This window comes from Stenella coeruleoalba, assembly GCF_951394435.1.
Source record: "Stenella coeruleoalba genome assembly, chromosome: 2".
Taxonomy (NCBI): Eukaryota; Metazoa; Chordata; class Mammalia; order Artiodactyla; family Delphinidae; genus Stenella; species Stenella coeruleoalba.
In genome coordinates, this window is record NC_137147.1 from 49077624 (window position 1) to 49089898 (window position 12275).

Sequence of the window (12275 nt, forward strand, 5' to 3'; positions counted from 1 at the left end):
GTGATTTTTCCCTCCTTTGAATCCCAGGTTACATTGTAACTATTTTTCCTATATGTTTTATTCTGACTTGTAGTATATGTTTTATATGTTTTATTCTGACTTGTAGTATACTTTTTTGTAGTTGTCATGAGCATGTCTAGAGTAGTTTTTCCTTAATGATAGGGGCTATGTCTTACCCAACTTTGTGTCCCCACGAGGCCTGCAGGGCACCTGACAGGTGTTAAACAAATACTTAAATTTAATTAACTATGTTAAGGCCCTGAGTTTGCCCGTGGAGACAAATGGTATCTCTGTGAAGGTCTAGTCAGTTTTAATAGAGTTGTTCAGAAACTAATAAAATTCAACCAAGTTAAAAAGGTAATCAAACCATGCCTGACTTAAAAATATCTTATTTAATGTGTTTTTGAATTGTTACTTTAAAACAAAAAATGGGAAAACTGAGGAATGTCTTGTAGGAGAAAAGTAATTACTGCCCCATCACCTTTCCATGGCCTTGAGTTGAATAACATTGGGGTGGTTTTACTTTCCGGCTTTAGGTGCATCATTATGAAAAGCAGCTAGATGAAACCAAGGTTGCCTGTAAAAAGGAGCAGGAGAACGTGAAGCAAAAGTATGAGAATGAAGTGCACATCTTGGAAGAACAAATAAGTGACCTTAAAAATGAAATTGCAGAACTTCAGGGCCAGACAGTGGTACTCAAGGAGGTACAACACACGGCTATCTGCAGACATGAGGAGGAGAAAAAACAACTGGAAATGAAGTGGGATGAGGAAAAGGCTCACCTGCAGGAGGAGTTGAGGCTGGAGCATGAGATGGAGCTAAGGGCTAGGCTGCAGCAGGCAGAGGAAAGCTTTAATGAAGAGAGGGAAAAACTCATTCAAAATGGTGCCTGGACAGAAGAGAAGGTGAGAAGCTTGACTCAGGAACTAGAACAAGTTCACCAGGAGCAGCTGAAAAGCCTGGTGGAGAAGCATACTCTTGAGAAAGAGGAATTGCAAAAAGAGCTCTTGGAAAAACACCAAAGGGAACTACATGAGGGAAGGTAAGAAAATGAGGGAAATGGAGGAACCTGGGGCACCATTCCTTGGGGGCACCAGAAATCCCAGTCAATTAAGGAGACTTTGAAAAATCAGAAGACATAATAGCCCACTGACTGACTAGATTCTTTTTTAGTTTTTCAGATTGTTTTGCCGTTGTTTAGATATAAGCCTACCTTGGGGTATTGAAACTTTTTTTTAGAAAGAGGAAAGTATTTTTTGTATCAGGCATGTACTTTTTAAGGTTCCAGATGAGGATAAGATTATCACAAATGTGATTTCTTCCTAGTTCAGTCTTGCTGTTTTCTGGGAAAGGCCATTTATAAGCTAGATTCTGGGCAAAGTTACATTTCCTTCCAGAGTTATGAAACACCATTTCGTGCTTACTTTCCTCACGTGAAATCTCAGGTACTTTTCAGGGCTTCGGTGCTTCATACTTTAACCCGGTGCTACTTTATTAAATAAAAAGCAAAACATAATGAATTTGTTAATATGTGTGGTTTATATGACTGTTCATCCACCAATGTCTACTTAAGTAAAATGGAAGAATTTTATGTATTTCCCAAATTAGGGTTTAGGCTAATATGCATTTGAACATTTAATGTGAAATATCAGCCTACGTTTTTGCTAAAAATCCATAAACAAATACGTCTGGGAGTAAACCAAAGAACTGGGTTTCTAAATTTTCCTTCCAAATGCAGAGAGAGGTAAGTCAGTCTTTTAAATTAATTATGGCTGCCAGCACTGGCTCTCAGAAATGAGATCCCTTCTCAGTATAACTGAATCACATAGGAATAAGTGGAGACCATGTTTAGAAAATATTTGAATTGTTTGCTTGGCTGCTTCTTCTATGCATGGGAAAATGTTTTTTGTTTGCTTCTGGAGTTGATGGCAGTTTCAGTAATGCTGTATGTTGACCACATTTAGGGAAAAAATGGAAACTGAGTGTAATAGAAGAACCTCTCAGATAGAAGCCCAGTTTCAGGCTGACTGTCAGAAAGTCGCTGAGAGATATGAAAATGCTCTGCGAAGCCTGGAGGGGCACTACCGCCGAGAGCTGAAGGAGGTCCTGGAACAACAGCGCGAGGAGAGATCCCAGTGGGAGTTTGAGAAGGATGAGCTCACCCAGGAGTGTGCAGAAGCCCAGGAGCAGCTTAAAGAGACTCTCCAGAGAGAGAAAGCGACTTCTCTGGTCCTGACCCAGGAGCGAGAGATGCTGGAGAAAACATACACAGAACATTTGAATAGCATGGTTGTTGAGAGACAGCAGCTACTCAAAGACCTGGAAGATCTAAGAACTGTGTCGGAAAGTCAGCAAAGTCTGCTGTCCAGCCAGATACTTGAGCTGAAGAGCAGTCACGAAAGAGAACTGAAGGACCGTGAGCAGGTCCTGTGCCAAGCAGGCGCCTCGGAGCAGCTGGCCAGCCAGAGGCTCGAAAGGCTCGAAAGGGAACGTGACCAGGAGAGGCAGGAAATGATGTCCAAGCTTCTGGCCATGGAGAGTGTCTACAAAGCGACCTGTGAGAAAGCAGATCGAGAGAGGGCTGAGATGAGCACAGAAATCTCCAGGCTTCAGAACAAAATTAAGGAAATGGAGCAGGTGGGATCTCCTCCCTCCAGGCTTCAGAATGGCTGCCAGGCAATGGGAAGGGAGGAAGTGGAAGGAAGTGGAGCCATGTCCCTGCTCCAGCAAGGAGAGCAGCTGTTGGAAGAGAACGGAGATGTCCTCTTAAGCCTGCAAAGAGCTCATGAACGAGCAGTGAAGGAAAATGTGAAAATGGCAACTGAAATTTCTAGGTTGCAACAGAGGCTGCAAAAATTAGAGCCAGAGTCAGTAATGTCTTCTTGTTTAGATGAGCCAACTACTGGGTTTTTTGGAAATTCCGTGGAACAAACAGAGCCATTTTTACTGCCAAACCGAATGAAACAAGTAGAAGGTGGAACCATGCAGCACGTCCTAAGTGACCTGCAAGGCGATGAGGTCCGGGATCTGGAAAGTACGGGGACAAGCTCTGGTCAGAGACAGGAGGTCAGAAGAGAGGAGTCTGAAGCATCAATAGAGAGTTTTTCTGAGCTTGAAAATAGTGAGGAGACCAGGACTGAAACCTGGGACCTAAAGAATCAGATTGGCCAGCTTCAGGAACAACTAATGATCTTACGTGCAGACTGTGATCGAGCTTCTGAAAAGAAACAGGACTTACTTTTTGACGTTTCTGTGCTAAAAAAGAAATTAAAGACGCTTGAAAGAATCCCTGAGGCTTCCGCCAAGTATAAATTGTTATATGAAGATGCTAGTAGAGAAAATGAGTGTCTTCAGGAAGAGCTGAGAGTGATGGAGACGCGGTACGATGAAGCACTAGAAAATAACAAAGAACTCACTTCAGAAATGTTCCGATTACAGGATGAGCTAAAGAAAGTTGAAGAAGTGACTGAAACATTCCTTAGCCTGGAAAAGAGTTATGACGAGGTCAAAAGAGAAAATGAGGAACTGCATGTTCTGGTTTTGAGACTTCAAGACAAGATGGAGAAGCTGCAAGAAAGAGCAGTGCTGCAGTATGACTGCTTCTCCTTATGGGAAGCCCATTTAGATAACCTGGAAGTCGGACCTGATGAAAAGATCCTGGAACTAAATCAGACGCCGGAAGAGTGTGTACCAAAGATTATGAATGTACACCATATTATAGAAGAACACTGTCAAGAAAACCAGTACCTAGAGCAGGAGAATACAGAGCTCTTAGAAAAAATAAAGGCACATGAAATTGCCTGGCTACATGGAACACTCCAGACACATCAAGAAAAGCCTGGAGTACAGAACCAAGTAATACTGGAGGAAAACACCGCTCTCCTCAGCCTTCAGGACAAACATTTTCAGCGCCAGGCCACAATCACAGAGTTAGAACGGGAGAAAAAGAAGCTGCAGGAGCTGACTAGAAAGTTGAGGGAAAGAGTCACTGCTTTAGTTAAGCAAAAAGATGTACCTTCTCAAGGAGAAAAGGAGGAAGAGCTGAAGGCAATGATGCATGACTTGCAAATCACGTGCAGTGAGATGCAGCAAAAAGTTGAGCTTCTGAGGTAATGTATGTACCTTCTACACTTCACGGAATCCCACAGAGCACCTCACCACATCTAACTTGGCTGCTTGCTGTGCCTAGAGAAACTAACCTGTTAGTCTTCAAGAAGAGAGCAGTACTTTAGACTTCCTTCTGCTTCTGTGTCCTATTAACAAGTAGAATAACCCTGCCTAGGAGGCACTGCTTCCTCTATAGGACATAAATGTCGTTCATTTAGGGTGTGAAAGTTCATGACGGAGAGTGTTAGTTGTTTAACCATGTGCATCATCAATGTATGTCAAGTCTTTAACTCTTCTGTAGCACTTCATTTGGATGGATAGTTTTGGTGGGGTTTTTTTGGCTCAACGTTGGTTATTTTCTTCATTTTGATGAAACAAGTTATATGAGAATGAATGCCTTTCGTGTATCATTAACTCACTTGGTAGATAAGGAGTCTCTTCTTACACTAATATAGAAAAAAAGTGTTGTGTCTCATGGCTTATAGTTTTTCACTTATATCACTTGAAGTGCAGGCTGATATTCTGTAAACATTGGAAATTTATCTTAGAACATATAATTTTTTGAGGAGCTATCAGATTCTAATAAACGTGCTTGAAGAACAAAGACAAAAATCATACTAATTTGAACCACTGCTCACTCAACTTTATAAAATATGATTGCAATAGCCTTCTAACAAATTTGGTTCCAAAAAAAACTTGTAAAATACTACATCATGTCTGAAATATCTTAAAGATATGAAAAAACAAAATAATTCTCGGCGTAGTTTTTCCTCGTTTTACTTCAGACCATATTTAGTTCTAAAAACCATAATGAGAGGAAAGAAATCACAAAGTAAACATTAGTGTACATATTTTGACATGGCCCTTTCATTTATGTAGTGCATCTTCTTTCTCTAGGTACCCTGGGGTTTAAAACTGAAGCTCATACAGCTTAGTAATATGGCTTTTGTCTTTTAGGAGCAGGCAGGACTTCAGACTGAAATAAATAATTTGCTCAAAGCATATGCTTGCCACTGAGAAAGTCAGCAACTAGGATGGGCATTGAGTCTCCTTTCTGTCTCCATGCTCAGGTGTTTCAGTCGCACTTCCCTAATGTCTTTTAGTGAAATTCTTACATCCCAAAAGCAATGAGTCAATATGTCGTAGCTTGATTTCCAAGCACCAAGAGACTACTAATTTAGGCTTTTCTTTTTAACTGGCATGGAGTACGTGTTTAATTGGAAGTTACTATAAAGTATTTTCCAAAGATGCCAGATGACTGCCTTGTTATAACTATTTTTTAAAAATCTCTGTACTTCAGATATGAATCTGAGAAGCTTCAAGAGGAGAATTCTATTTTGAGAAATGAAATTACTACTTTAAATGAAGAAGACAGCATTTCTAACCTGAAATTAGGGAAATTAAATGGATCTCAGGAAGAAATGTGGTAAGACATATATTTAAATGTTCTTAAGGCATTTTTGTGAGGACTAAAGCTATTTTACTTCAACTGTTAAAGCCTACCTCTTAAGTTATATTTTCATTGTCCCTTTAGGCAAAAAATAGAAACCGTAAAACAGGAAAAAGCTGCAGTTCAGAAGATGGTTGAAAATTTAAAGAAACAGGTAAGGAGAGAATATTTCCCAATGTTTCCTGATTCTAAAATTTTCTTTTTTTAAATTTGAAATTTACAGCACATGCTACTGGAAACATAGCTAATAATGGTAAGGTTGTAAATCCTGAGTTTCAAAATGGAAACTCACCTCATGCTAATTCTAAACTAGGTTTCTGTTTTTTGTGAATATAATAATATATATATTATTTCTAGACTCTGGTGCTGAATACTAGCTTTATAATCAGTGGGAGTGGGGAGGTGATAACCTCTAAAACCGAACCTGTGAAATACTAGCTCTATGTTGGTTTTGTTTTGTTTTGTTTTTAATCAGATTCAGTTGTGCTCTTTGTAGCAGATGGCTTTTTTTAAAAAAATATTTATTTTGGCTGCACCAGGTCTTAGTTACAGCACACGGGATCTTTGTTGCCAGCATGCAGACTCCTTAGTTGCAGCATGCATGCATCTAGTTCCCCGACCAGGGATCGAACCAGGGCCCCCTGCATTGGGAGTGCACAGTCTTATCCGCTGGACCACCAGGGAGGTCCCCACATGTGGTTTTGATTCATGTTAGCTCCTTCCTCTTTCCTCACCACAATTAAAAGCAGAAAGTTAAGAACAGCATTTTACAGATATAGAATACTAGTTAATCTGTGTATATTTTCACAGAATTATGATTTATTTAGATAGCTTGTGCCGTTCAGTGCCCAATTTATATAATCTCAACAATATGCAATTGTGTGGGGAAAAGCCATTTGAGAATCTATCTGAAACAGTCAAAAGACAAGGACATCCTGGGAAAAGACTATTTTCAGCACTTGAAATAGACAAGGTGTTAACGTCCAAAATATATTCTGTACTGTTACAAACAAATTGCAAAATGGAGTAGAAAAGTGAATAATTTATATGATTGGTCAAGTCAGAAAAAAAGAAGAGAACATATAAAAGGATGGTTAGCCTCATTAGTAATTAGGGAAGGGCAAATTAAATGAGTCTCTTTTTTTCACCTGTCAGATTAGCAAAAATTAAAGATTGATCTGGTCTAGTATTAAAAAGGGACTGAGGAAACAAATATACTCGTACATTGTTGATAGGACTATAAATTGGTAGTCTGTGAGGAAGACATTGTGGGGATATCGATCAAAACAGTAATGTATATGCACGCCTTCTAACCCAGCAGCCCTACTTCCAAAAATAAGATCCTAAATACAAAATGCTACCATGTGTAAATGAATTTTCCAAAAGATTGTTTTCTTTCTTCATAATTAAAAGAAAAAATGATAATAAACCTATATGTCTATCAGTGTGGGAATGGATAAATACAGTATGGAATGTCTTGATACATGGAATACCCTATAGCAGGGGTCCCCAACCCCTGGGCCGTAGACCACTACCGGTCCGCAGCCTGTTAGGAACCGGGCACACAGCAGGAGGTGAGCGGCGGTTGGTCGAGAGTGAAGCTTCATCTGCCGCCCCCCATCACTTGCGTTACCGCCTGAACCATCCCCCTCCCCTGACCCCACCCACCCCCCACCCCTCCCCAGCCCAGGTCCGTGAAAAAATTGTCTTCCATGAAACTGGTCCCTGGTGCCAAAAAGGTTGGCGACCGCTGCCCTATAGCCACTAAAAATACAGCATGTGGTGGTTTCTGAATGCACCGATTTGGAAAGATAAGAGCCTGTAAGATATTATAAGTGGAAAAAGCATGTTCTAAAGAAGGAAAAAACTACACGTATATAGGTCTGTGTATGCATAGAAAACAATCTGTAGGGATACGTACCCAGCTGTGAACAGTGGCTACCCCTGTGGAATGGGATTGGACAGAGTGTCTGTCACTTCTTCATACACTTCTGAACTGATTGACTTTGTAATAATGAGTATGTATTTTTTCTGTTATTAAATGTGTGTGTGTATAACTTTACATAGAGAAAGTAAAACAATTAGTCTCTAAATATATTTTTAGCAGAAGTAGGATAACTAGTTTTTAAGACTTATTTCAATTTTAATTAGATTTCAGAATTAAAAACCAAAAACCAACAGTTGGATTTGGAAAATATGGAGCTTAGCCAAAAGAATTCTCAAAATCAGCAAGAACTGCAAGAAGTTAATCAACGTCTGGCAGAAATGCTAAGTCAGAAGGATAAAGAGCCAGGACACAGTACATGTGAGGAATGGGAACAAGAGAAGTCTAATCTAAAAGAAGAACTGGAACACTGTAAAGTGCAGGTATGGTCTACAGCCACTCTACAGCCTTGCTGGAGGAAATCCCAGTAAATAAAAGAAATGCTTGTATTTAATTTCTTATACATAAAGTCCCAATTATTAAAACAGTGTGGTGTTCGCACATGAATAGACAGATAAGTGGAAGAGAAAGTCTAGAATTAGACCCAAATACATATGGAAACTTAGTATATAACAAAGGTAGCTTCTCAAATCACTGGGGTAAAGATGGAGTTTTTAATAAGTGGTGCCTAGATAACTGGGTAGACAACTGAAAATAAAATTAGATCCATATCTTATACCATACATAAGGGTAAACTCCAATTGGATTAGGAGTCTAAATATAAAAGGTAAAACATTCAAGTACTAGTAGAAACTGGGCAAATTCATCTTTAGGCTTGGTGTAGAGAAAGGCTATGTAACTATGACTCATAAACTAGAGGCAAAAAAATGACCTGATTAAATTTTTTAAATTTTTGCATGACCAAGAAAATACCATAAACAAAGTCAAAAGACAGCTCACAAACTGGGAGAAAATATTTGCATCATATACCACCAAGAGTGGAGCTAATATCCCTACTATGTAAAGAACTCTTAAAAGTCAAAGGGCTTAGGAGCAAAATCTGATAGCCAAATAGGAAAAAATGCATGAACAAAAATTCACACACCAAAAAAAGAGATAAAAATGGCCCTCAAACCTTGAAAAAATATTCAAAATTACTCAGAATTAGAAATGCAAATAACGCTGATATCTCATTTCTCACCTATGTGATTGGCAACAATTTAAAAATATAACAACATATTCTGTTGTCAAGGGTTTGGGAAAACAGGCACTTTCATACATTGCTGCTGGAATATAAACTGATACTGTATTTATGGAAGGAAATTTGGCAAATCTAACAAAATTTCATATGTACTTACCTTTTGTCCTAGCAATCTGACCTCTAGGAATTTACCCTAAAGATATTCCTCTAAAAATATGAAAATTCACCACAAAGCGTTGGTTATTCATTGCAGCATTGTTTGTAACTGCAAAATATTGGAAACAACCTAGATGCCCATACATCGGAGAGTTGTTGGATAAATGTGATGGGTATAGCCACACATGGAGTAGTATTATACAGCTATAAAAAAAGAAAAAGAAAGAATGGACAAATGAGAAAGATCTCTTCGTGTGAAATGATTTCCAGGACATACTGTTAGGTGAGAAAAGAAGAGCGCAATAGAGTATCTAAGATAGTATGTCTCCGTCCATGTAAGAAAAAAGGGGATATTAGGCAATACACATGTATTTGTGTAAAAGAAATACAGAAATTTATGTAAAAGAAATATGGGAATGATAAACCAGATAACTAAAGAGATGGTTACCTATAGAGGGCGAGTGGGAAAGGGATGGAAGAGAGGAATGGGAATGTGGTAGAAGGAATGAGGAAGGGAGTGACACTGCTGAGAACATTTGCACATAGCTCTGATGCTTAGAACCATAGTAATGTTTTACATACTCTTCGCATACCCCCTCAAATAAACACACAATTAAAACCAATCCAGAAAACAAAGATGGGGGGGTACCAAAATGGAACACAAACACTAACAAATGAACCTAACTGTATTGTAAATGGATAACATAGCTACAGTGTGGAAGAAAATAAGTAATTTAGAAATTAGTATCTTGACTGTATACAGTAGGGTTAAGACAAAAAGAAGTGTACATAAAGGCAATAATAATCTAGTGAGTAAATGTGTTTCTCATGGGGGTGTATGTTAGTAATTCTGGAACTACTCTGTGTATACTAGAATTGAACAGATAAGTAAACGTAGTGTAGATAATAAGAACTGTGTTTCTCATTTTTGGAAAAGGAAGTTGCAAGTGGGGAAACTGAGAAGGCTAAAATGAACCCTCTGATATTGGATTGGAATTTGAGGTATTAGTATAAACTCGTATTTCTTAATATATAGACAGATAGATAGATACAGAGATGTAGATGTGTGTATATGGATCGAGTACCCAGATCTTGGTTTCTAAACACTATTCTCGTATAAGAGGAGCCCGGGCTACTTGGAAAAATGGTTGCTCCCAAGGCTGGGGCAGGGTCAATTCAAGATGAGCCTGGAACATCTCATGGTGTCAGAAAGAAAAAGGTGCCCCCCAAAAGATGGGGTATGTCAAAAGGACAGGGCACAACCTGAAGAAGCTCTTAATGGCCAAAGCTGGAATAATTTGATCAATAAAATAAAACATAGCATAAAAGAATTATAAAATGCAAAATAAAATAAATATCTATAGGTCCATACTGTTATAAAAAATTGAATACATAAATAATGGGGGGAGAAATAACAGCTCTTCCTTACAAGAGAATTCCAATTAATAAATGTATGAAGAAGGAAATAGAAAGTCTTCATTAGGCAAACACCAGAGTAGTAATTGTGTAGATAAAATCCACTGATAGACACTAAAATCAATAAGCAAAAGCTTAAGGAAACACACTATTTGCATGGTCTCAAAGCATCTCCCCCCAGAGAAAGATAGTAACTTTACAGTGAAGAAATCTTCAAAAACTTAGAAATCATGTTCATGCCATTTTAGTGGAAAGTCTATTAAAAGATAGTTTTGGTTAGTTCCATTGAGTATAAGGACAAATGATATTAAACAGTGTGTCACTGAATTGGTACTAGTGTTTCCTTAATGCTGCCTTTTGTGAACTTACTAAGTTTCCCCAGGCTAAATGAATATGTGTATTATATGACTTTTTAAATTTTTTCTTAGTCTTCCACTTTAGTGTCTTCTCTGGAGGCAGAACTTTCTGAAGTTAAACTACAAATTCATATTGTGGAACAGGAAAACCTCCTTCTCAAAGATGAACTGGAGAAAATGAAACAAGTAAGATCGTGTGTTGCTTAGGTGGGGACAGGAGGTATGGGGGGGCTCATAGAATAATATGCACCTGATGGTCTGACTTTTCTAGCCACCAAATGTCCTTTTTACTGAGTCCTGTTAACTAGCTTATTACTTAGTAAAGTTGAGGGCTTGCAGTACAAGTCTATTTATAAGGGCTCCTATTGCTAATTCTCTAAATGTTGTTCTAGTTATGTAACTTACATGTTGTAGACTGACATTCTGTAACTATAAATGAACCATAACCACTTCAGTTTAAGAAATTTGGGCTTCCCTGGTGGCTCAGTGGTTGAGAGTCCGCCTGCCGATGCAGGGGACACGGGTTCATGCCCCGGTCCGGGAAGATCCCACATGCCGCAGAGCGGCTGGGCCCGTGAGCCATGGCCGCTGAGCCTGCACGGCCTGTACTCTGCAACGGGAGAGGCCACAGCAGTGAGAGGCCCACGTACAGCAGAAAAAAAAAAAAAAGGAAATTTGTTGCTCTACCTTCTCCCGGCCAGGTGTTAAATAATATAAATTTGTCTAAAAAGATGGTGACTTTCTTACTCATAACTTTAATAACTATTCACCCAGATTTGTGAGACACGGGTGAAGCTGGTCCCTCATCATCCCTTTTTCTCATAGTGAGTTTGAGGCATCTGTCTTGGGCAGAAGAGTAGATTCTAGAACATTATCAGGGATGCAGTCTCACCTATGAATTTGGCTTTAAGAAGCACATTTCAAAGTTTCAAACAAAGACCTAATTTTAAGTATAAAAGAGGGTTCACCTTAATATATTCTGAATGTTGTCCAATTTTATTCTTTATTCTGAATTTTTCAATGAGCACATGAATCCCTCAGTTTGAGCAATCCTGATTTTCACTAGGAGAATTTAGTTTTTCCATTTTATTTATTTGCTTCACCAAAGGATTACTTTAATATTATGATATCCTTAGATTATAAAATTCTCTTATACCTATTCAGCCTATGAGCATAAAGGTGTCCTTCTCTGAATGCTGAGTCTGTACCACTGAGTGTGTTATGTTCATGTTGATTCCTAATTGACACCTGTAAGTCTTGATTTCCTAATAGGATTATAAGACTCTCAGGGAATTTGTATCTCTTACAGTGCTTAATACAGTACTGGTACCCGACAGGTGCTTTATAAGAACCTTTTCAAGCCAGATGCTGCTATGCAAAGTTTATCTGTTCTGCCATAGCAGAAGCTGTCTGTCCATATAAACGTTCCAGAAGTTAAAAGGCTCTTCTGTGGTGTATAAGTATTCCAGAGCTGTTATTACTAAATTCATCCTAATTAACTTGGGCATACTTTTCTCCTTTATCATTTTCTGTCTGTTGTTCAACCTTTCAGATGATAATGGTGGATTCCAAATCCATAGCATGGGAAATGTATGCTTTGTGATTTTGCCAAGCTAGGGATCAGAAGAAAAGGAGCCGAGTTGGGAGTAAAATAGTACGATGAGG

At 38.7% G+C, this 12275-nt stretch overlaps 1 protein-coding gene across 10 annotated transcripts in view; it reads left to right on the top strand.

Moving 5' to 3' along the window:
• The window catches only part of NIN (ninein), a 105027-nt gene that overhangs the window by 67760 nt on the left and 24992 nt on the right, over positions 1 to 12275 (top strand). For 9 of the 10 annotated variants that reach the window (XM_079914966.1, XM_079914972.1, XM_079914968.1 and 6 more), the window contains 6 exons: positions 537 to 1042; positions 1965 to 4109; positions 5408 to 5533; positions 5642 to 5711; positions 7709 to 7924; positions 10683 to 10796. In XM_079914966.1, the coding sequence (XP_079771092.1) occupies positions 537 to 1042; positions 1965 to 4109; positions 5408 to 5533; positions 5642 to 5711; positions 7709 to 7924; positions 10683 to 10796 (3177 nt within the window). The remainder of the gene's footprint in view (positions 1 to 536; positions 1043 to 1964; positions 4110 to 5407; positions 5534 to 5641; positions 5712 to 7708; positions 7925 to 10682; positions 10797 to 12275) is intronic. The other variant, XM_079914967.1, reaches the window with a different exon arrangement.